The sequence below is a fragment of the Lycorma delicatula genome, chromosome 2, assembly GCF_047948215.1.
Source record: "Lycorma delicatula isolate Av1 chromosome 2, ASM4794821v1, whole genome shotgun sequence".
NCBI classification, from domain to species: Eukaryota; Metazoa; Arthropoda; class Insecta; order Hemiptera; family Fulgoridae; genus Lycorma; species Lycorma delicatula.
The window spans coordinates 30,546,656-30,573,305 of record NC_134456.1 but is presented as its reverse complement, the minus strand read 5'-3'; the positions used below and the strand labels follow the sequence as shown (position 1 = coordinate 30,573,305).

The window sequence follows — 26,650 nt, the reverse complement described above, 5'->3', positions numbered from 1 at the left end:
TTATGAAAATAAATTTGGGTAGGAGTACAGATTCCGCATTTCGGCACTTCTTTTTTTAGCACTACTTCCCGCTAATTATTATTTATTGTTTTTATCTGCTTTTTAGTACAATTACCATAGTTTGTTACTAAATGAGTACTTCATTTTATTTTTTTAAAGTTTAGAATGTAGCTTAATTTTTGAATGTTATAAAAAGAAAACTTCAGTTTGTATTTTTACTAGGATCACAATAATTCTTGCCTAAATAAAGTTATATAAAATAGTTAATAAAAAAAAGTTAAGTTTATCTGAATTTTATTAACCTACTTTTAATTATATGTAATAATTGTTTTCATGACTTGTAACAATACACAAAAACTTTATTAATTGTCAGATTTTTTATTACTTTACACACTTTTTATTAGATTTAAATAACATTTTAAATCTATTGAATCACCATTTAAATATAAGTGAAATACCCTTGCTTTTTTTTGTGGTATTTTAAACAAATGTATATTGTAATATGTAATGTATATTGTAATATTTTTAATAAATATTCTTTTTTTCTTTTTAGGATCTCATGATTTTGTTTGTCCAATATTTACCATTGACTCTTCTTATAAACATGCAAAGTATAACTCATGAACTCTAACAATAATAAAACATATTAAATCTAAATTCACCCCACTTTCTTCGTTTTATTTTTTTGTAACTTTTTTCTTCACTTCTTTATTCTTAAAATGTTTTAGTAAAATAAAGAAAATATTTATAATAGAAAATTTAAGGAGAGACAGCAGTAGATTTAAAAAAGATGGCAAAATATTTCTTGAGAAAACAATATTACACAGTTCAAGAATTTTGGAATGACCTAATATAATGTGTCCATGTATCATGGCTAAGATGATTTCTCTGAAGAAAAACATTTGTTATAGATCAAGAACTATTTTATGTGTTCCAGTGTAAGAACCTTTTACATAATTATATGTGTCAGAGAATTGCTATGTATTAATGTATGACTTGTGTAACTGTAAGGTTTATTACACATAATTACTATATAATAGTAATTTGATTGATTTATTAAAAATTTATTAATTGTATGCGAATAAAAGTAAACTACCCCTACAAGATACAAAAAAGAACCCCTGTTTGATATTTCCAATAAAGTTTTTGTGAAAATTGTGTAATTTTTTGCTGAAATGCATCGTTTTCACTCAGTGAAGGAAGAACAGATTAAACCCTTTTTTTTATAAATATTTTCTTTTTTTTGTTTAGCCTCCAGAACCACCAAGGTATTAAATGAGAGGATATATATGAATGTAAATGAAGTGTAGTCTTGTACAGTCTCAGATCAATCATTCCTGAAATGTGTGGTTAATTGAAACCCAACCACCAAAGATAACCGATATTTATTTTTTTGTAAATTGATCATGATTGAGTAAACATCATAAATCTCTTTATTGTCAAGAGAAGCTGGCTGATAGTAAATACTGCAAATAAGAAAGTATCAGATATTGCAAGTTGTCAGTATCACAAAAGTAAGTTCATTTGTTAAAAGCATGTATGTTATTGATACATACAATGTAGAGTTAATAAAATATTTTTATCTTAAAACACATTTAAAATCTATTAAATAAATTGCTAATTTGCAATTAAGTTATTTTTTAAAGTTGTTTTATTGGCTCAGTACTATTTATATAATTTATCTCAATATTTCTTTACTATTTACATTAGTTAGCCTTAAATATAGCTCATAAAGAATTCTATTACATATACAGAGTGTTTCTAAAATGGTGGGCTGGCTACACTTTTCCAGATTTTACTTGTAAAACTAAACAAAAAATATCCTTAGGAAATATAACACTTTCTCCTTCGTTCTCTCCCTGCCCTCAGTTTTGTTATTTTTATAAAAAAATTAATATCTCAAGTTCAGATAAAGGAATCGCATTAATATTTGGTAAGCATCTTGATAATAAAGTTTTAAAATAAGAAAAAAAAAGACTTAAATACTTTTTGCAAATTACAAAATGGCAGCCATGTTTATTTTTCAATCCCTTATGTGTCCATAAATATTAGTTTTATCAAAATGTATGTTTTTTTCTAAAATATTAAGGCTTTTATTTTGAACAAAATGATATTTTATTTTTTTAAATCGGTTAACAAATAGCCGAGTTATGTAAAAATTTATGTATTAAATGCATTATGAAACTGACATACATCTGTTAAAAAATTAATCAGGACAACTTTCTCACAAATCTAATTACTTTCTTCCCAAAGATGAATTAGATTATAAAGATTAACATATGAACAGTATATGTTGCTTTTAATAAGTTGGTAAAAAAGCTAAATTAATAAAATACCTGTGAATTACATAAATGAGATTTGATCTCCATAATAGACTAAATTTAATCATAGTGCTTCTTTCCAATAAATCATTTGTTGAATAATGAAAAATTTATTTATAACTGATACAAGATTAAAAAAAATAAAAAACAAATTGTTACAAGCACGTTCGGATTTTCTTTTAATTATATAACGCATGCATTTATACAGCATGCGTTATATGTCATGTGTTTGTCATGTTAAACAATGACATTTTGGTGTCACACAAACATAGAACCATTTATAATTTACTTGGAGACTAATTTTAAGGAATATTCAGTCCATTATAGGTTATATGAATCTGAGGCCAACTACTAAGATTACGGCTAACGTTGTGAGAGTGTTTAGATTACATATCGCAATCTTGTTTGAGCAACAGTATGAGGAAACTCATTGAACTGATGTGGATTTTCTATACTTCAAATGCGTGAATTCTGTGCATTCACATATCCATCAAGGTGAAACCATCCCTTGTCAGACCAAAACCAGTCATCAAGTTCTTCCCCATCTGGTGTTACAGATGATATGAATCGCTGACAGAAAGCTACACGTTTTCCAGTGTCTACAGGTAACAACTCATGAACAACACAAATTCTGTACAGATGGATCTTTAAACACTTATGCATTGCAGTGTGGGCACTACCAACAGAGAGACCAGACTGGCAAGATAGGCATCACACAGACTTCTTGGGACTAACAGAATATGCAGCTTGCATGCCGATCAACATTTCTGATATTAGCACTTTCAGTCAACCACTTTTGGCTGCATCTGCCACATTTCCTGTCACTTGAAACTTCTTGTACAGCCGCTTGTTGGAGAACTTTTTTGGTGCATCCACACCATACTTTTCTATGAAATCATTCCAAGCCTCGGCATAACTGGCACATCTAATGTATTGGGTGACAACAAATATTCTCTGCTGCATTATATAACCTATGTTCTTCAATTAAACCTGCTACAAAAGAAGGAAACATTCTTCCATAAGGTTGCGTCATAATTTGAACACATTGTATTACCAAAGGATATTTACTGCCAAAATATTCTCTATAATTTTTGTTTGTGTTTTTTTAATTGTTCATCTCCAAATGCACTTCTACAGTGAATTTATACCATCATTAGCAAATTTAAAATGGCCAGGCAGCAAGAAGTGTCAGTGAAAATTAACTTATTAAATAGCAGAACAGTTTTTAAAAACAATCTTTTTATGTTGTTTGTAACATGTGAATTTTAATATAGAATTTATTCTAATAAGTCATAACCTTAAAGATTAAACTTGATAAAAGCATGCTGTCATGAAGTAATCATAACATATTGATTTTTCTTGTCCAATAAGAGCACATCACACTTAGAACTGCAAAAATTAAATTAAATATAGTGTTGTCATGACAAGCAAATTCTATGTATTTGAATTGTTTTATAATTTCTTTATATTCTTTTATAATTCTATCTGTAATCCACTGAGGCCTTAACTGTAACACTTAAGCACCTAAAAATAAGATTAATTATGTCCCTTAGTGATTGTAAGAATTGTTATAATTTCTAAACTCACAACCTGGAACAAGAAGTTCAATTAAAATTTTTTGACCGTTCAGATCACTCACTACATATTATGACAATGTTGTTGGCGGATTTAAGAACCATCTATACTCATTAATATAAAAAAAAGAGCTAGTTTGATAGTTGAATTTTATCTTTATTTCTAACATAATAATAATAATAATAATAATAATAATAATATAGAAATTATACTCATTATCAAATACAAGTGCCTAGTCGCTAATCTATTGAACAATCTGTACTAATTGCTTTAAAACTGGTATTATAATAATTCAGTATGATTAGAATTTGCATAAATAAAGTGTAAATTTTTTAGTAACAGTATATTTGCAACAACAACAAAATTAGTAAATTAGTAATAATTTATGAACTAGTCTCAGTTCAAGTTGATGGCTATTAATATTAAGAAAATAAATAAAACGTCATTAATAATAATATTTATATTCAAGAATGCCCATCAGGCTGATCTAGTGGTTAACTCATCCTCACGAAACAGTTGTTTAACAGCTGATTTTCAAAGTCAAAGTTTCTGAGATTCAAATCCTAGAAAACGTTACTTGCTTTTACAAATATTTGAGTACTAGAAAGTGAATAATACTGGTGTACTTAGGTGGTTGGGGTTCAATTAACCCCATGTCTCAGGAATGGTTGGCCTATGTCTGTACAAGACTACACCTCATTTATATGTTATACATATCATCCTCATTTCATTGGGCTGTGGGTGGGTTGCTTATTATTATTTTCTAGTTGAACAGATTGCAACGTACACAATAGGAAAATAAGAAGAAGAATATTCAGGAATTAATAAAGGGATGAGTTAAAAATTATTCAGATCAGTTATAATACTGAATTAAATAGATTCCAAACATTTTTCCATTTTGAGAACATACTTAATTGTTTCAATGATTTGTGATTACTCAAATATTGACATATTTTTTCAGTCACAGTTATTTTTTTATAAATGGAAAAGTAAAAACACAAAAAAAATCTAAACAGTTTTATTAAAAAAAAAAATAATTTGTAAAAAGTTGGTTTAAACTTCTTGTCATCATAAAAATATATAACAAATCCATACTGTTAGAGGAAGTATTACAACACTTCTGTTTTCACAATGCCAAAAATCATTAACCTTTAATCATTAACCACAATGCTGACTACATCATTAACCTTTCATTGAATCTGGATGTTTAAACAAATTCAACATACACTCTGTGGAAAACTTAAATAATTTATTTTATAACTTTCAAAAAATGTATAGAAAAGATGTAAAAATATATTTTGAAAAATTTGCCTGTTATTTATTTTTATGCTTAAAATAGGCAAGAAATATGAAAATTATGTATAACTATTAATTTTTGAATGATAACTTCGGATTAATAATAAATTTTGAGTGCATAGAGAAATTTTTATGAAATTAGCTACATGAAAATATAAAAACATTAAAGAAATAAACAAAAAGCAACTATTTTCCTTGTGATAGACTATAATACAAACATGGTTAACTGATAATACTAATGCAGAATACATTTTTATTACACAGCATAAGATAATAATTATAAATTATAAAACTACACAATTATCAATACTTATATATAAATATATAACATCTTTTACAAAAATGTTATTGATAAGAGAATTTTACCACTATTTTATGCCTGCAAATACCCAAAATTTATTTGGTCGTCATGAATTATTATTGTTTTAATAATATTATTGGTAATAATAATTACACAAGAACAAGAACAGTAAATTTTATAAACCACAGTTTTTTTGGGAAATTACCATACATATTTAATTAAAATAACAGCTACAAGAGGTTGATGTCACTTAAATTTTATTATTATATCTTATCACTAAATCACTTTCATGCCAATAGAAGGTTTACAAGACAGAGGTTGTTGATGTAACACTAATACACTGAGAAAATAAATTTCAAATTAATTCCAGATTACTTTTCATGTGCTATGTTGATGTGATCAATCAGGCATATTTTCTAATAAGTCTGTGAGCTGTTCACCAGTAAGAGTACTTCCCACATCTAATCTCCGGGAAGAAATTCCTGTCCAAAATGTTGAAAAATTATAAACGACAGTAGCGCTGAAAAAAAGTAAGTTATATAATTTTAATTCAAATGTATTTAAACTAGAAAAAGTAGTAAAAAATTAGTACAAAAAATATTAAAAAGTAGTATTAGTATAAAGAAATTAGTATTAAAGTAGTAAGAATTAGTTGTATTATAACAGTTTTACAACAATAGCATGTGTAAAAACTATTAAAATATAATAACTTTTTTAATGATTAATCAAACCAGATTTATAATTTACAGGTTTTCTTTTTACTTAATTCAGAATGCTCTGAATTAAGTAAATCTACTTAATTTACTTAAATCTACTTTAATTTTAGTGATTATTATTATTAATGTAATCTGTCACTAAGAAAGTCAAAAGAGCGATTGAAAGTAATCTGATGAAAAATATAAAGATATGTTAAATATAAATATAGTTCAATTTATTGTTAAATGGCTAGATAACTTTGTTCAATATACACCACCAACCACTTGGTTTCTTTTGTTGCAATACAAAAAAATGGGAAGTTCATGTTTCATCTGGATGAAATAAATCTTACATATACTGTCATGTTTATATTCAATTATCCAAGACAAAATATTTTGTAGCAAAAACACACATGCCGACTACATCATTAACCTTTCATTGAATCTGGATGTTTAAACAAATTCAACATAAACTCTGTGGAAAACTTATATAATTTATTTTATAACTTTTTCAAAAAATGTATAGAAAAGATGAAAAATATTTTTTGAAAAATTTGCCTGTTATTTATTTTTATGCTTAAAATAGGCAAAAAGTATGAAAATTATGTATAACTATTAATTTTTTAATGATAAACTGAACCAAGTTTATTTAATACAGTGGTTTTAAACACTATAAAAATAACTGGTAATTTTAAAAATAACTAATAATTTTAAAAATAGCTGATAATGCTTAGACATTACCAGTTATTTTTTTGTCTAAACATTACCAGTTTTTTTGTGGTATTTTAGATATTTATCATTTAAAAGATTTAATTTAATTTAGTTTAATTTTCACATCTTACCTTCACCTTCATTGGACAAAAACAACAGAAACATGATAAAATTTTGTCTAGTTCAAAAAATTCTAAAAAGTTTCATATTTCCAGCGATACGAGGGGAAGGATAACAGGATTTATATAACTGCTGAATAGTTCCTAAAGAATCTTTAGTGATGATATTGCTATCTGATAACATCAGGGAAAATGTAATTCTCTCCATGGCAATCTGGTTCAATTTGTTTAAAGCTTGGTGAATAAAAAATTTTAATTTTCATTAGCTATTTTATTTTAGTGAATATTTAAATTTGTAACTGGATTATACATTTCAAAGTTTGAAAAAGTTTTGAGAAGAGATTATTATTTTACCTCTCTTTAAAGAGTGTTTTCACTTTTAACTTATTACTTTTTTTCATGTAAGGAGTTGTTATACCGAACTAATGATATTGCTGTATTACTTTGGATTTTGAAAAAAATTTCCTTTTTTCTTTCTAATGAAAAAAAATTAAATTTCATTGCATTCTCAAGCTAAAATGTAAGATTTAATCCTGAGGAAAAATTCTAAGAAATCTGGTGGAAACCAATGGAGATGCATGTTCCTGTATTAAGAAGAAAAGTTAAAAATTCACAAATGATGTCATAAGATTTACAATCAGAAAAGAAGAATGATAGCAAAGGATAAAATTCTTCTTCCTAAGTCCAATTATACAATTATTTAAGTTAATAATCAATTACTCAAAAAATATCAATTACTTAAAAAAATTGCAAATACTATATTTTTAGAACATTTAAAAGAGATTTATAAATCTTTTAAAAAATTGTTAAAAACAATTGATTAATAAAAAAAGTGACTTTAAAAACAGTTATCAAATCCCACTATTGGATTCAAGATTAACATTATTGCTGATCTGTAGCAACACATTCCTGATACTGCAGGATAAGGCTTAAATTGAATTAATTAAATTAAAATTAATTAACTAGGTCATGAATTTGAGCCTCATATCACCAGTATAGTTCAGTAATTGGAGTTCAGTTAACAGCACAGTTTATGAGTCATCAGCCAGAATCACTGCTAAACCAACTGCTGAACTCTAACTGAGCTGGAAAATAACTTCATGTAAGAGATATAAACTAAGATAAAAATTATATAATGATAATAGATAAAATTATAACAATATATTGGGCCTTAAAATTTATTTTCCTGTCAGTCACTTTTATAAATCACCAGAAAACTGAATATTAACAAAAAGTAAAAAAGCCTAGACTTAGTACATTTAGTGAAGTTAACACCATATTTGAAAAAAATATTATTCTTCAGTTCAAATTAACCTAAAACTGTTTTTTTTTTCATTAAAAATTACCAGAGGTTCTAAAACATTGTGATTTGCCAGGTTAAAATCAAATATTCTACACTAGGATAACCAAGTACACTGGAAATATAATAATAAATAGATTTTGAGTACATGAAATCTACTTCAAGTACATGGAATAGTTCATTCCTTTTACGTTGCATTGGAAAAAAAATCAGGTGGGATAGAAAAAGTGGAAATCTGTATAGGAAGAGTCAAAAAGGAGTTTTAAGCAAGTGCTATGCACTTGCATAGAAAATATCTATTCACCTTCAAAGGTAAAATAAGATATTAGATTAGGTGAAATAGGTATTTTCTTAATATATTTCAGTGAAATAGTATTTTTTCTTTTTTTTCTTTGGGTGATTGTATATAAATGAGTGAACATTATACTGGGTGATCATTTGAAAAGTAACCACTTTTAATTATTCATCAGCTATCAGTCCCATCGTATTTCTGTTTGCAGGCATGTACAACATTCTTGGGGGAAAACCTTTTTAAGACTATTTTCAAAAGCGTGGACCCACCCTCTCTGGTAAACCTTTCCCAACTCAAAAATTTTAACTAGCAATGATAACATTTAATTACATTAATTGACAACCCGAAAAAAATAATGAATTTTGGTGAAAGGAAAATTGAAATCCGCCTATCCCTTCATTTGGTAGGTTATGTTGGGAATGCTGCAAAGCGATTCCCAGGAGGGCGGAAACCGAATATCGGAGGTTTAGTCGGTAGTGCGGAGGAACACATACGCACTTAATAACTTCTTGCGGAACCTGTTAGCGAGTCCGACACTGCTTCGACGCCCGTAAATGGGGTTCTTCCACCTCTATAACAAAAAAAAAAAAAAAGTTATGTTGGGATTCAGTGTTACTGACCGAAAGCATTAGGTCTGAAATTGTCCGTTCTTGTTAAAAATATGGGGTTTAAGTTTCTCCAGAATTGAAAAAATGTACCAGTAAAAACAGTATTACCACATCAGTTACATGTACGAAAAACCAACAAGATACCTACTTCTTTGCTGGTAACATATTGAAAACTTTATTTCCAGATAAACTTAATGATTAAATAAATAAATAAAAAGTAATCCATAAATGAATAATTGTTAATCAAAATATAAAGCTTAAATCATTCATTAGTTAATTTTGTTATGAAGGTTTTTTAACAATAAGCGTCCTTAAGAAATAATAAATGAAGGACCTTTTTTTTACCTCAATAAAATTAAAGTATCAACTTTTAAATAAAAAATTTACCAGAAACTAAGATCTCGATAACTGGCAGAAAATTATAATCAGTTATAACAAGGTCATCAATTTTTCGACATGTTGCCAGCAAAGAAGTAGGTACCTTATTATTGGTTTTTCGTAGTTTTAACTGATGTTATATTGCTGTGTTTACTGGTACGTTTTTTCAGTGCTGGAGAAGCCAAAAACATATACTTTTAACAAGAACGGACGATTTCAGACCTAATGCTTTGGGTAGTAACACTGCATCCCTACATAACCTAAAAAAAACAACACATTTTTAATCATTACTTCAATACTAGTGAACCAATCTTTATTTTATTTGTACCAAATTACTTGTTATTCAAAGGGACTTCCAATGAAGTACCACAAGCTATATCATCTCACTTAAAAAAAATAAGTTTTCAACCCTTGAAAATTTAGAAAATATTTACGGGCGAAATTTTGTGTGTAATTTTAATCCGCAGATTATGATTATTTCAAATGGTTGAAGAAGTAATATCGCGTAATTTTATCGTTATTTTTATTGACTGAAATTTAAAAAAAACTACTAACTTACCCCACGTGGTTTTTCGCACCTACCGAGCGAAGGGGTGGACGGATTTTAATTTTCTTTTCACTAAAATTCATTATTTTTTTGGGTTGTCAATTAATTTTATTCTTAACATTGCCATTTAAGATTTTGGAGTTGGGTAGATTTAGTTGAGAGGTTGGGTTCTACCCCTTTGAAAGTAATCTTAAAAAGTTCCCTCGTGAAAGGTATACATGCCTGCAAACAGAAATATGATGGGACTGATAGCTGTTGAATGATAAATGTGGTAACTTTTCAAATGATCACCTGGTATATAATATTCTTTTATTTTTATATACACTGAATATTATTCATTTTCTCTTAAACTAAGAAATAAATTATTTCATGGAATAAAACAAAACAGCTCTATATATTACTCAGTTTGACATTAATATATAAAACCCATGTATTTTATATCAAAATAATATTAATGGTAATTAATAATAATGATGTCACATCTAATATTTAAAAGCATAGGGCATCCTTCATTGTATTACGGTTATATTTTATAATCATTTGATTGATAATTTGCCATGTAATACAATCAAGGGATCCCTTCACTTTTAATATTCATGATATAAAATGTAAAGGAATTTTGTTAATAAATTCATTCAGTATGCATTATTATAATTAAATGATAGATGTCATAAATAAATGTTCACTTAAAAGTACATTCACTACCTTGAATAGAAATCAGATTTATTTATCATCATTATCAATATAAAATGTTATTTGAATTTAATCAAAGAGTTTATTATAAATGTTTATTCCTGATTTAATATGAAAGTAAAATTATTATTTTTTTTTATATATTTGTATTGGAAATTTTTTTCAAACAATTTATACGTTAATCAAATAATTTCCAAATAGTGAAATTTCAGTACTTCGTTGTAAATTTGTTATTTAAATAAAAACATTAAAGTATTTTTAAAATAAAAAAAATTTTTTAGTTTTTTTTTACTTCATACTTTTAATCTGTTACACTAAAAATAATTAGTCACAATTAGACAGTGTATTATTATGAAGCTTCTCGACAAAATCTCAGGAAAAATTTGGTAATTTATCACTTTCAAACATATGATTTCATATCGTCTAAATGATTTCATAACTCTACACAATTGTATACAATCATAAATGGATTTATTCTGAAGTATAATGATGTAGGAAAAATGAATAATCGACTCAAACACACTTGTGCTTATATCTAAGAGCAGTGATTCACTGACACTAGTTGACAGCTATCAATATATAACCCATCTTCACATTATAGGCTATTCATTTTCTTGTGTAACAGAAAGCAAAGCTGACACTTTGCGTCGAAGTGTTTTGTACACATACACATTTGTTTGTATTTCCATTATTTGCAAACAACTAATCTTCTATGAAAACACTTTTTTATGGAATTCTTTTTTATCACAGTATGTGTGCAAAACCTTTTACCTTCTACCTCATCTGGAAGTAGGTTAAATATTGCTGATAACATTCTGACCATCCTGCCATGCAACACTGTGCGCAGAGCAAGTTAGATGAAAGCGTAAGCCAAAAGCAAGTTAAGTAAAAGCATAAGCCAAAAATTAAATGTAAAACATAAATGTGAAAATGGATGAAGGATTAAACAATCCCTCAGCTTATATTAAAATTAGAAATATGGATATAGAATAACAAATTATTACTTAATGCAAGTAGTTCAAACTATGAATTCAAAAAAGCTGCAATGAATTACATGACTTTCCAGTCAATGACAATGCAGGTCAAGTTTGCATTTCATTTTTGAAAAATATTTGTGGCTATACAATAAAGTATTTTAAATTTAATAATTTTAAATTATTTGGGGATTCCTGCATCAGGTTTTTAATGATTAATATATTCACTAAAATTGATTTTAAATAAAATCAAAATTTAAAAAAAGTTTTTCAATTTTTTTCTCAAATTTGATAAGCTTTTCCATCAGGAAAATAAGCTATTAATGGCTTTATTAAGCTATTTTAGTGAGTTTATTGTTTAATAGACCACATTTTTTGAGCATTAAAAATTTGAAATTGTAAAAACAAATCTTTTTTCATTTTGAGGGCAATTCATTCAATTTTTTTCCCATTCTCTAGTGGAAGCATACAGGAAAAAATAATTTTTAAGAGAATATTCCCTAAATCATGATAATAAATATAAAATAACATTTAAAATTGTTTAAAAAATATACAATATACAGAAAACCTGTAGGGATTATAGCAAATTACTCAGAATTCTTAATAAACAAAGCTGTAATTTTCTAGGAAGGGGTGTAAGTTTGAATGTAATTTTTTTTAAGAAATACAAACAAGTAAGAGTATCAGAAAAATAAGATTTTACATTTTAAATCCAATCAGTAACTTGCAAGATGGTTTAAAAGTTTAAAAAACGTTTTTAAATAAACATTTTTTTTTTGTTTTCACAGATCACTGGAGTGGGATGGCAAAAACCTTTTATAGTGGTTTGAAGGTTTATTGATATAGAAAGTATAGATGAAATACCCATTAACTCCTTTTCTAAAACAAGATATAGCAAAAAAAAGGAAATATATAAAGTATTTTTTGGGGAATTGGTGGATGAATATTAAATAAAAATTTTTGATAATATATGATGTTGATAAAAAAAATCTTTTGTTCATAAAAACTTTTGTTAAAACATTTTTTGGTGAAATATTAAATTCTATTTTGGCCAAAACAGCCCCATCCCTTTTTCCAAGTTTTGCAAAAATTTAATACATTCTTTCCCTCCTGAAGGGAGAAAATATACTTTCTACCATGACTGAAGAAAATTGGAGAATGGGGTCCAAGTTATAAAAGTGATTAGAGACCAATATATATATATATATATATGTACATACTTCATATGCACAAATGTCTGTCTGACAAAAATACATTTTTTGACCTTCAGAGCAAATTATTTTCGATTTATTTAAATTTATATTTTTTATGTTAAAACCTTTTTAAATATATTTTTTACCTTAAGGCACAAACCTTAAAAAAATACCAATTTTTTTTAGATTCTATTTGTTTTCCTATCTATTTACTTTCCTGCTATAGCCATAATATACTATAGCACCACATATTGCTAGTCAGAAAAGTAAAAATTCATAACTACAAAATTTTTGGCCAAATCTTGTAATGAAAAGTAGGTAGATCATGTTAACCCACTGGGTTGGTCTAGTGGTAAATGCATCTTCCCAAATCAGCTGATTTGGAAGTCGAGAGTTCCAGCGTTCAAGTCCTAGTAAAGTCAATTATTTTTACACGGATTTGAATACTAGATCGTGGATACCGGTGTTCTTTGGTGATTGGGTTTCAATTAACCACACATCTCAGGAATGGTTGAACTGAGGCTGTACAAGACTACACTTTACATTCATACATATCATCTTCATTCATTCTCTGAAGTAATGTCTGAACAGTAAAATTCCTGGAGGCTAAATAGGAAAAAAGAAAGGTAGATCATATTAACTCTTTCAACTTGGAAAAAAAAATTTGGTTAAAAAAGGAAATGAAGAAAACATAAAAACAAAAGAAATGTATAGAATAGAATATGTGAAACAGATAATTGAGGATGAGGAATATAGAATGCATGGTAAAAGATAAATGAAATAGAACTGAATGGGGAAGTGTATTAAACTATTCAATTTGGCTGAAAATGCTACACATCTTTACCATAAACATGTAATAAATTTACATATGTTCATCACAAAGAAAAAGTTTGTCTAAAAAATTATATCTTATGAATCAGTTAATGGAAAAAATTACTGTTATGCCATATTAACTCTTGTTCTCTGCATTATAATTGAATTTTCCAATTTACTTGAAGAAAACCTGTAGGAATTATAGAAAATTATTCATAAAAACGACCATTCAATATATTTAAGTGCAGAGTTTTATCTGTCTGTTAAAAATTTTGAAAACATTTTCCTATGATTGATTGCTTTCAATGAAGTAACCAATTTTTTTTCTAAATATTACTTTGTGAAAATAGGAAATCTACTTTTGCATTATCTTTGTGTTTAGGAACCCAGTTATGGTATTTAAATAGTTTTACAGACTAATACTGAGACCAGCTGTACATACTGTTAAATAAGTATGAAAAAAAAGGATTAATAAAAAAATTCAGGAATATTGTTAATAATGTTTTTGTAAAAGTAAATTTTATAGTAATTAAAATCCAATTTGAAAACTAATTCTGACGTAAGAAGCCCAAGTGTAATATTGTTTTAGACTGTAAAATACATAGGTACAAAAATATTTAATAATAATGACAAAATAAGTCTTTTATTGGGACAATTTTAACTGAATGCTTTGTTCAATTTTGAATGTATTGTTTGTTCTTATAGCAAATAAATTAAATTTCTTCATCTGAGGATAACTTATCACCTAAAAGATAGTCATTAAAAGATTTTACAGTATTGGCAACTTAAATAAATCCCCCTCACTATTGCAACTACTGAACATATAAATAATAATTACACCTATTTACTAAGTATATTGCAATGTATAATATTAAACTATAAAAGACGTTACTGTCAGTCTTGTTACTGGCAGCTCTCTTCAAAAATCAGAAAATTCCCTTAGTATTAATTAAATAATATATTAGATTTAATTTATGTTTGTTCTTTTAAAATGTTGCTTTTGTTAAATTTAGTGTGCTTGTAGAGTTCATTGTTCAAGTGAGTAAATTATATTACATCAGAAAAAATTTTAAATTATTACAGACGCGATGGATTCCGATTCTGAGCTGAGTATTACAACATGCTGAAAGAAATTTAATATTGCTGACTGCATTGTGTGCATCAAGTTTTCATTAGATGAACTGAAACTGTCAACTCTGGTGTATTGCTGGAAGAACTGCCAAACAGATACGCTGGAAGGTTCTGGTGACATTGAGACTAGGAAATACCGCCGAAAGCGTGAAAGCAATAGCTCGATCATCAGGGAAAAATGGGTTCGATGAAGTAAATGACACAAATATTGAAAATCTCGTAAACACGCGAGAAGAACTTAATGATCAACATCTGGAACATTTAATGGCGCAGATAAGAGTATGAAGGTGAATAGGTAGAAGATACCATCCCTGGAAAACAGTTAAAAATCAAAACGCTTACCGAAGGCATTAAATTATCCCATGATCTTACCCAGTTTTTTTTTATAAATGCTGACCCATCGTTGAATAGAAGCTTCCTTAAGCGCAAAATTGAAGATGCCATACTAGAATACACAGAACTTTACACGGATTTAAAAACAAGAGCGAAATCAAGAAAAAATTAATTTTTTTTTTTTAAAAGCAATCCAAAATAGGTTTTGTAGATTTCCTTTACAGTAATTTTAGTTTTTAATGTACGTAGTCCTGTAGTGCGGTTTTCTTGACTTTTTAAGGCGATTACCGAGAACGATTTGAATATGTAATACCGTTTTCTAATACAGTACATACTGTAGTGAGTTTTTAAATCAAACAGTTCGGAAAGTGTTTTCAAGTATATTAGGAAATATACTGTATTTTGCGTAGTATACTTACGTACTGTACCAAACTAGTGCTTATAATTAATGTTGCCGTCTGTGTTTCACCAGTAACATCTCTCTAAATAAATATTAATGATTTTTTATTCATTTTACATAGAACCAATGGCGGCTCGTAGTTAATATTAGTGGGAGTGCTGCTCTAGAAAATTTTTTTCTGGGAATTTTCAAGGCCATGGTTAAATTTTTCTGTAAAATAAAAGAATCGAAAAAAATGAATCAAACAGAATAGCTGTAAGCAGGATAATGTGATTTTACACTTTATCACATTCAAGAATATGGTACACGGTTTATAAGCACAAAAACCGTATTCAGTTTAACCGAATAAATAATAAAATGTCAATACAGATAATATTTTTTAGTATTATTAGATAATAACTTAATAAAATGTCCGCTTAAAAACACTATCGTCCACCATTGTACGCTTGCACGACTATAATCGTGATGGCAGGAATGTTTATTTTACTCAAGTCAAATAACCAAAAAGAACGCTCATTTTCGCAACACAAGCAGAAATTTACGGATAGTTGTAGAAAATGTATATAAAGATCAGATATAGTTATATAGAGATCAATTTTAAAAATACAAAATCACAACACTTCTATTGCATCGGTTTAAAAGTGGTTTTATCCCTACTCTTACACTACCTTTGCGCACGCGCCGTTTCATTTTATTTAGTTCTACCAATCATTTAGTGGCGCTAGTTTATGCTTCAAATTTTACTAATTCTAATACATGGGATCCCCTTTCCAGTTATATAGGGATCAGTGTTCATATTCCTTCCACCGACTAAACTAGAAAAGGGAACGAACAAGGAACGTTCCATACACACGCGGAGTAAAAATAACTACCTTTTACCAGCACGCCAGTGTCGGCACTGCGGGAGCGACAGGCCCCTCCCTCGTAGCCTCGCGTGCAGCATCCTATGTGCAAAACAGCCAAACACCACGCCGCTGGAACTGTGAAGCGCACAGTTCCATACAAATAATTTTGCATCTTTTTCATAAACTGGGGGATGGCTACTGACATTAAGCTTAAGGATTAAATATTGTACAAGTATAAAGAAAGAATTAAAGAAAAAAGAACTCATTATGTTAAATTTTATCGATAATATCTAGAGGAAATGGGGAGTGCTGCAGTTCAACAGTGCCTATACGCGAGCCGCCTCTGCGTAGAACCTAACTATTCCTTAAATAAATATTAGTTCCGTTCTATATTCGCGGCATTTTTACGGTCTCTAATCCCCGCGAATAAGGAGATTTTACTGTATAATAGACTAACCAAATAAACAGTACTTAAAGATAATGGTTCAAATAAATTACAGGTTATGAAATTATTTAATACAATTTTCTTACAACCTAGATTTAATTTTATTTTGAACATGGGATCCTAAATCCCTTTTTTTCTATTTTTTGTAAACTTGATACCAGCAATAACATTCTGAGTGTTCATTGCAAATTTTCTGTCTGTATATACTCAAATTTATTTGTATACCCTACTTTTTTACTTGACAAAATTAAATTTTTTTTTGAAGTGGTTTTGTTATGGTCCCTAGATGATATCGGTTAGATATCCCTTGTTCATTCTGCTGTCTTTGTTATATTTCTCTAAAGACTTGTCGCTAAATTACTTCATTTTTTATGCAACAACACTAAACTTTCTCCCAATTAAAAAAGGCCTTATGTCATATTTCCTTGTAGTCCAATCTGAATACAATGTTCACCATATAGTAAAAGCTGCTAGTCCATTGATATTCATTGAATTTTGTTAACTACTAACCATCATCTGTTACTTTTTGGTTTTCCCATATATTTATGATCTGATTGATCAAGAGAATAACTCTCGCATTTGATTTATTAAAATAAAAATTTATTTCTAACCTCTTTTCATCAGCAAAATCACTGTTAGGCATAGTAGAGAGAAGAATTACAGTTTAATTTGTTGCAACGTGTGTAATAATAAAGTGCATATTTTTTCTAATCCACAATGTGGAAGTATTTACTTCTTTATTTTTATTAAATAAAAGTTCACTTTAAATAAATGTTTTATTTTTTCTTACTGGCTGACCATGGATCAATCCTTTTGATAATATTTATAGTGCGAGTTGAAGGTCTGTGAAGTAATTATTCTTAATTATATTCCTATTTGTAAAATAAGTGGGTTGTGTCAGGATTTCAAAAACTTATGCAGCCTAAATTTCCTTCTTCTTTTCCAAAATAAGATTACTTTTTGAAAGGATGAAAAGTTCTTCAAATTTAAGTCTTTATCCTGTACTTGCCAGGTTTTGATGGAAAATACTGTGAGGAAAAAATAGCATCCTCTAAACAGCTTTAACAGTAATGTTATTATTAGGCAGTAATGTGGTATGTATTTAAATTGTGATTGATTTTTTCCCCTTCTTCTCTAAAACAGGGACATTATTTTTTGTTTTACCTCAGTCAGCTCTGCTTTCTCTCTCACCAGATCTGAATAAGGCTTTGAACTGCTGTAAACTGTTAGTAGATTGAAATATTGGTGGTCTATAAATTGAATTCTATAATATTTTGTAACTTTGTCTTAGGTAACTAACTGTAAAGATCAAACCAATAAATGAATAAATTTTAACACTGTCACAATTCTTCCACTGCTGTTTGCTTTGAATTGCACACATAATTAAGTTCAGTATTGGTAAAATTTACAATTTTGTCTGTAATGTCATTCAATATAAATAAAATAATATTATCTACAAGCTGTTCAATTATTTTTCCAAGATTTAAATGACTTTTTTCCAAAAGATGAATAAATAATATTATGCAAATGAATATAGTTATTTGATAGAGCAAGCACCATTTTTTTATTGTAAAATCTTTTCTGTCTTTTTCTTTAAATTAAAATAAAGTTCCCAACATCTGGTGTGCTTTAGTATCACTACCATCATAAACAATTCCTTCACGGTGTGACAACTGAATCATAAGAATGAAATCTAATTTTCCACTTTCTTCTCCTGCATTGTTACTAAATGTATCTTCACAAGCTCAGAATATTCAAAATCTGAAAGACAGTTAATGTAATATTCCAGTCCTTTTTCTCTATACAGCTTGCTCAATTTTTTTGCTGAAAAGAAGTAAAAACTATCATCAATCATAAATATAATACAAATAAACAATAAGATCTTTTTTTTTTTAAAGAGATATCATTAGTCTACCCATATATTGTTCATAATAATACTGTAGTTATATTATTGTACAACATTGTGTAATGACATTATGTATGTTAATAAATAGATAGTCTAAAAAGTAATAAGCCTTTTGCACACAGGATAGCATCAGCTACCCAAATTTCAGGTATATGACTCACCCCACTGGGTTGGTCTAATGGTTAAACTAGTCATCACAAATCAACTGATTTTGAAGTCGAGAGTTCTAAGGTTCAAATCCTAATAAAGGCAATTATTTTTATACGGATTTGAATACTAGATCATGGATACCGGTGTTCTTTGGTGATTGGGTTTCAATTAACTACACATCTCAGGAATGGTCGATTTGAGACTGTACAAGATTACACTTAATTTTCATACATATCACATCCTCATTCATCATTGAAGTAATACATTATGGTGGTTCTAGAGGCTAAACAGAAAAATAGAGAGGGTATATGAGTCACAGTGAGTCAGGCAAAACATTTGACAGCTGGCAGTTGAAGCTAGTAGATGTGCAAAAAGTGTTGGAATTCCTATACTCAGATGTAAGGTATTGTGCCATGAAGATGAGTGAACTTTCTGCAAAACTGCCCCACAATTTTATTTTGATAAAGGTGCAAATGCTGTACCAGCCTGTAAAGAAATTTGTGCTGTTTATGGGCAAGATACTTTATCAAAAGTATCAGCCAAAAGATGGTTCAGTCGCTTTTATTCTGGAAATTTCAATGTCCAAGATAATCCATGCAGTAGGCAACCAATCACAAAAAAAGTGAATGTTATTCTGGCAAAAATTGAGGAAAACAGGTATGTAAGCAATAACGACATCGCCAATGACAAACATCCATCACTATACAGTTTTAAACCATTTGGAGAAAGCTGACTGCAAAAAGAAACTCGACATCTGGGTGCTGCATGATCTGACTCAGAAAAATTTACTTGATCAAATTTCTATCTGTGAATCTTAACTGAAACGTAATGAAATCAAGCCATTTCTGAAGTGGTTGATCATGAGCGATGAAAAGTAAAACCTATGACAACAATGTGTGATAAAGATCATAATCAAAGCAAGGAGAAGCTCCACAATCCATGACAAAACCTACACTCACCCCCAAGAAGGTTATGCTGTGCGTTTGGTGGGATTGGAAGGGACATTGCGCATCATGAGCTGTTGCTGCCAGGCAGCACAATTGCATCTAGCCATTCAAAACAAACAGCCTGAACTAGTCAACAGAAAGGGTGCCTTACACCACGCTGACTACCCCAGATCACATACATCTTTAACTACCAGTCAGAGATTGAGAACTTGACTGGGAGGTTTTAATGCATCCACCGTAAATATGGATCTGGCACTGTCAGACTTTCATTTGTTTCGGTCTCTGCAGAACTCTCTGAATGGTTTTAAGTTAGTTTCAAAAGAGGCCTGTGAAAATCCATGTGCCTCAATTTTTTGATTATAAACCGCAGAAGTTTTATGGCAACGGAATTGATTATGGTATTGGAGGAAAAATCTCAGAAAGGTTATCGAAAAAAAAGGTGCATATGTGGTCTCATAATATTATTCTCCAATAACAATAAATGTATTCATAATTTTGGCTTCCAAAGACTCATTACTTTAGCCAACCAGATATTTTGTATCAACCTTAAAAAAATAACAGAAAATAATACTATGCTTACCTCTAAAATAGTGTACGAATCAGTTAAATTTAGCTCTTCAAACATCATAATCAGTATTAGTTACAGTCTTGAAACAAGTGAGTAATGTATAATCATCAGGAAAAACACACAGAATAGTATTCAATTTTAAAGCAGTTTTATTGCTATTAATATATCTGATGATAAAACAAAGAGTATTTCTTATGAATGTGTTCTTGAGATCAACACTTGTACAGTTGTGTGACTCAACTATTAAGTTTTATTTCCAGGAAATAATAACAGTGATACTGAATTTTGCCTATCCAGATACAATTGTCTTAATGTATCTGAAGATTACAAAAATGTTTGATAATGCTAAAAGAAACAATCAGAGGTTAATAATTATTAATAAATCAATATATTTAATTAAAAATAAAAGGAGATGAAGTCTTATTCAAACCAATGGCCTTGTAAGATTCAAATGTTTCATGAATTAAAAATTGATTTGGCTATAACTCCTGAACCAATGAAAATAAATACCACTTAGATATATCATTGAAATCCTTTCAATTAGGGCTTATTAGTTAAGGAAAGTCCAAAATCCAGATTTTTTTTGATTTTGAGCTTTTTTGGACGCTTTTGGTTCAGTCAATTGCAATGAAAAGGGAAGGTGCACAACTAGATGTTACAACAGTCCTAAATCCAAAATTTCAACATTCTATAGCTAATGGTTTTTTGAGTTATGCCAGATAAAAATGTACGTACGTACAGATGTTACACTGAAACTAATCAAAATGGATTTCAGGGATGGTCAAAATGGATGTTTCCATTGAAATCTGAAAACCGGAATTTTTCACAATTATAATACTTCGTACAAGGAAGTAAAAAAGATAGAAAGATAGCTCAGGGCTCTAACCCCGAGACCCCCCTGTGTTCATTAAACTCATGCTTGTGGTAATAATAATGATAAATAAAAATTAAAGCTTGTTCAATTTATAAAAACTATCAGTGTATTGTAATTTCTTTATAGCAACAGTTTGCTCAGTGCAGGACCCAAAACATTGAGTGATAAGAAGAATGCAGGTTTTAGAATAGTCGGCCTCCATGTTATAAATAATAATTATAGCTGGTTACCTGCCCTTCATCCAGATAAAATTTATTTTGCCCGTTTCTTAGCATTATTCGACCAACACTACTAGGAGGTGACCGTACTTTGTTTCTCACTTTCTTCTTTTTTGTTTAGTCAAGTAACCAGAGGCAGGTGCAGCCAGTTGTATCACATATACAACAGTGGCAGTGGCATGAGCCACCGTGTTGTACGGATTGCACCCCTTAAAAAATCAAAATGAAAAAACCCAAATTGGTTTATTGATATTTATCCGAAGAGTATTTTGCAAACCCAAATCAAGTGAATATCTAGTTTATTATAGTCAGAGGTGGGAAAAATATGTAATCATTGTTCATAATTTTTTTACCTTTTTTCAGCCCCTTTCAAAATGTAAGAAATCTAGAAATTAGTTTTTAGATGTTCACATGACAATTACACATACCAGAAACCTAGTTGATATCTTCATTTGTTACCAAGATTTTATAAAAAATAGTAAAATTGAATGTCACTCCATATTTATATATATATAGAGTATATATAGTTATACTAAGATTATACTTTTATATAAACACAAATAAAACAAGTTTTAAGTCTCTTCTATTTTATTGATTTTCCCCTTTGATTGAATTTTTTAAATAATTAATATGTAACAAATTTTTTTTTTTTTTGAGTGAGTAAATAGATCGCAGAATCATTAGAAATAATATTTTATTTAGTAATATACCGACAGATATACATACACACACATAATATACTACGCTCCACAGTGTCTACCTACATGGGAATGTAAAATACGCAATATATACCCATAAAATTCATAAACAACCACTGTCAATAATGTATTTTAAATGTATCTGTTTTCTAATAATATTTATAAGTATTTTACCTTTAAAATACATAGTTCAAATGGATATGATGTTATATATATTTTTCATCATTAAAGACAAATAATTATTAAAACTACTTTATATAAATAAATCAGTGTTAAGTATTCATTAAATATTAATCAGTAAAATACGTATACTTACTAAAATTTTATGCTTTCTGGTATTATTTTTAATGGTGTCCACTGAATAACTACTTGATCTTTAAATTCATTGTTAAAGTGGCCTGCAGCATTCTGTAAGAAGAGTAATAGAAATTTGTTTTACAAATCTATGAGCACTATAGTGTTTTATAACATGTACAATAACCAGTATACTCTCAGATAACTGATGTATGGAATAAAATATGTAATTGGATGGATGGAAAATCATTTAATAAAAATTTTAAACATGATTGTACAGAATAAAGAATATTTCTTGCATTGGCATTAACATAAATACATATTAGTATTTTTATTGACATGCATACAAAATTTGGTGACAATGTATCTAGTAGTTTCTGAGAAAAGTGAATCATAGCTGTAAAGACAATAGACACTATGGATTTTTATTCTACGCATTGAGATTAGCCTCAAACTAAACTTTTATGAAAATTTGACTCAATATTGTTTTCAGATATTTTCCAATGAATTAAAAATTCATGAAAGAGAATTCAATATAATTTTTTCATGTTTTTGTTATAATATATTAAACAGAAAAGAGTAATTTCATAATCTGGATTTTAACAAATAAAATCTCTTTGTGGACTTTAAAAAAATTTTACAGGCTTTATCATTTTATAGTATTAAAAGTAGAATGATTTTGACAACTGCAATAAAACAGAGATAGACAACAGTATCGCCATGCTGAATGGTATACAGCTCCTAATTTAATTTTAGAACCTGATAAATAAATATAATTATCTATTAATGTGGTCTGATTAAATGAAATATATAAAATCCTTCAAAGAAGCTTGTACTAGAAAAGACTATATGCTCTTACACTGGAAAGTTCTTGCTTGACAAAGAAAACGCAAGAATTTTCAAAATGTTTTCATTTCTTTTTTAATGAATCACCTTGCAATTTTATACATTTAGACCTACAACTTTCCAACATTTTAATACTCTCGATATTAAGTGATTTGGCCAACTTTGCAAAATAAGCAGGTTTTCCTAATATCTTGTGGTGAATCTTTGTCCAGTGAGTGTTTTCTTCATCCCAAGATTTATCATCTTGGAATATGATGTACAATGTCTAAATTCAGAAGCTGCTATTTTAACATTGAACATAAAGGAGAAGAATCCCTTAGACTGGAATCTTACTCTTTTTGTATGTCCATCAAGGTTAAACCTTTTAGAATAAAGTACTTTACAACAGTTCGAACTTAAATTTTATCCATTTTTTAAATTTTAAAACTTTACATGTCTAAAACTTCACAGTATATGTCATCTATAGAATCATACTTGATAAATATGAGTCATTTGATTATACTTACCCCATATCTGTGTCATTCAAGAACCTTTTTACAATTTTAGTAGTTTTATATAAAAGCATAATATGTGATATCTCTAATTCAATATGGAATTAAAAAAAAAATCTATTGAAAATTGTGTTCCCTTTACTTAAAACCTTATCTTATGAAAAAAACTAAAATATTTAAGAAAATTAAAACAATAATAAATTAATTAATATAACAGTAAAAAGAATTTTTCATCAAAATTTACAAAAAGGCACTTAACAATTTTTTTTAACTGAATAAATTAATCTTCAATACTTTGAAATCAACCATTGATTTTAATATTATTTGTTTATATATAATTGTTTTTTTGCAAGCTGCTATGATAAAGATTCTCTTTCTGCATCCCCAACAAACAATTTTCATTTTCTTCAAAGCAACTTATGAAGACAGCGCTCTTATCCATATATCTCGTAAAATTTCAGTCATTATCTTATAATAATGTAGATTAATCATATAAAGGTTTACTTATCAGACCATCTAAACTTAATCTATGGAAAATTTAATATACAAAGTTCTATACTTCTTCCAGAATTTTGCAGAAGAATGGAACCAGACACAGGATTTAACCCATAAAGATTTATAAAGCAAAGAACAAGATCAAAGATTTCTGACCTTCCAGAAAAGATTGTTACCAAGATCAACAGTTTTGAGATATTAAAACTGGTGGAATTTAAATTGAATTCAAGAAACTGTCTTGCACACCCATAATTCTAACTGTAACAGAGTCATATTTTTTATATTGCAAACAATAGAATTATATAAAAGAAAATATAAGTATTAGGCTTGCAAAAAGCAGCACCAAATACTTCAAAAGAACAAGACTAAATTCTGGTGTTTAGTTGTTCATTTAAAAATTTTTAAATTAACTACATAAATGGAGTTCCATATGATTAATGCTATTTTTTGATCATTAATGTTCCACTGAAGAATCGACTCGCTAATTGTAAATTAATTTGTGGCCTTGGTTTGCCTTTCAGCCATCCTTTTTTCCTCTTTTCCATGTTACGAATAGCTTCATGTTCGTTAAGCATGTCATCTCCCATGTAGTTCCCGGCCTCTGAATCGGAGACCATTGAAGCTGCGGACGACGACAGACATGAATCGGTGCCTGGTTCAGATGCTGATTGAGAGGCGGGAACCTAGAAGACCCCTGACATGGGAGCCGTACCAGTCACCTTCCCAGGCAGGGGGTCACAAGCCCCACCGCCGGTGTGGTTTTTGCTGGCCTCATTTCACTCATACAGACGTGGCCCTCTGGCTTGGCTTATGTTTTCCTCTGATCAGCGTTTTCGTTTTTCTTCGAGATATCATCAGGAGGCTATATTGTTATCGATGGCTTTACTGTTTGTTTGCGACTTAAAGACTACATTTGGTTTTCTATTATTCTTTCAGTCATGGCAAAAGCAAAGTGGACACAAGTTTACCAAGCAGCTGGTTTTCATCGACAGCAACTGGAGCAGGAGCAGGAACAACAGCTGCAGCCTGAGCATAAGTTATTGTTGCTCTAGACTTGCAGACATTTACAATTTTCTTTGCTTCAAAGTAGCTCATTTTCTGTATGGTTTTTACTTCCTGCACAGCTACTTCATCCTTGAAAACAGGACAGTTTCAGGATCTGCATGAATGCGTTCCTTTATAATTTATACATGAAGGAGGCTCCCCCTCATGAACCTTTTCACCGCACACTCATATTTGCGGTCTCTCCCATCTGGCAGCAGTGTGGCTAAAGCGTTGGCACTTGAAGCACCTCAAGGTTGTGGTACAAAAACCCGCACATCCAAACGGTGAATTCCTGCACGAACTTTCTCCAGCGTTGTTGGTCGGTTAAAGGTGAGGACATGAGAAGCAGAAGGTAGAACCTCGCCTTTCTTCTTATGTTCTACCTGCGGCGCTCTATTACTCCTTGTGGTGTCATTGAAACCACAAGGAGTGATAGAGTGAAATAGTCGAGGAATTGTCCTCGACTATTTCCTGCTCTGTGCAATTCAGAAGATCTCGACAGACCACAACATCCTTTGAGGTATTGAGGGCGCCGTACGGATCGACATGCACAGCAAAATCACCAATATTCTTGAGCCCTAGGATTCTCTGTGACTGTGCATCATTAGTAGTCTCAATACGCATTACATTATAAGTTTTTCTTATTTCTTTAACTACACCTACAGCACATTTAGTTATTTCTCGAGCAATGAGAAAAGGGGTTACCCTCGAGAAATTTCCATCTTCGTAATAACCAAATACTTTGGTTTTGGTACATTACTCTTGAAAAAAGCTCTTTGCAAGCGCTTAGCATCATTTTCTAGCCGTCTTGACTTAGCACTCTTTCTCCGTTTCGCCTCAGGTGAACGGCTGGTTCCAAACGTGGATATTTTCTTGAGCCCTCTGTTACGTTAGTTTGCTCATGCTGCATGATAATTTAATCCCTTCTGTAGCAAGGCTAGCCACCGGGGTACACCCTCACTCCAGGGATACCAACCTTGGAGGTCCGGTCCGGTACTGCGGTGGAACCGGTATATGTCCTGGCAGAGAGCGGATGCACAATCTCTGCACTGACTCCAGGCTCCTACATACCGTAGTTTTCAGGGCTCCGATGCACCGACATACATGGGCACCTTAGCTACATGCTTGCCATCGCGGGGGGCATATGGA

General features: G+C 29.5%; 1 protein-coding gene across 3 annotated transcripts in view; it reads right to left on the bottom strand.

The window, feature by feature from the left end:
• Positions 1–5,563: 5,563 nt before the first annotated feature.
• LOC142320601 (putative defense protein) overlaps positions 5,564–26,650 on the bottom strand; it is a 42,819-nt gene continuing 21,732 nt past the window's right edge. For all 3 annotated transcript variants that reach the window (XM_075358579.1, XM_075358577.1, XM_075358578.1), the window contains 2 exons: positions 22,648–22,739; positions 5,564–6,013 (listed from right to left, as the gene is read on the bottom strand). In XM_075358579.1, coding sequence (XP_075214694.1) covers positions 5,893–6,013; positions 22,648–22,739 — 213 coding nt within the window. In that variant the 3' untranslated portion in view covers positions 5,564–5,892. The remainder of the gene's footprint in view (positions 6,014–22,647; positions 22,740–26,650) is intronic.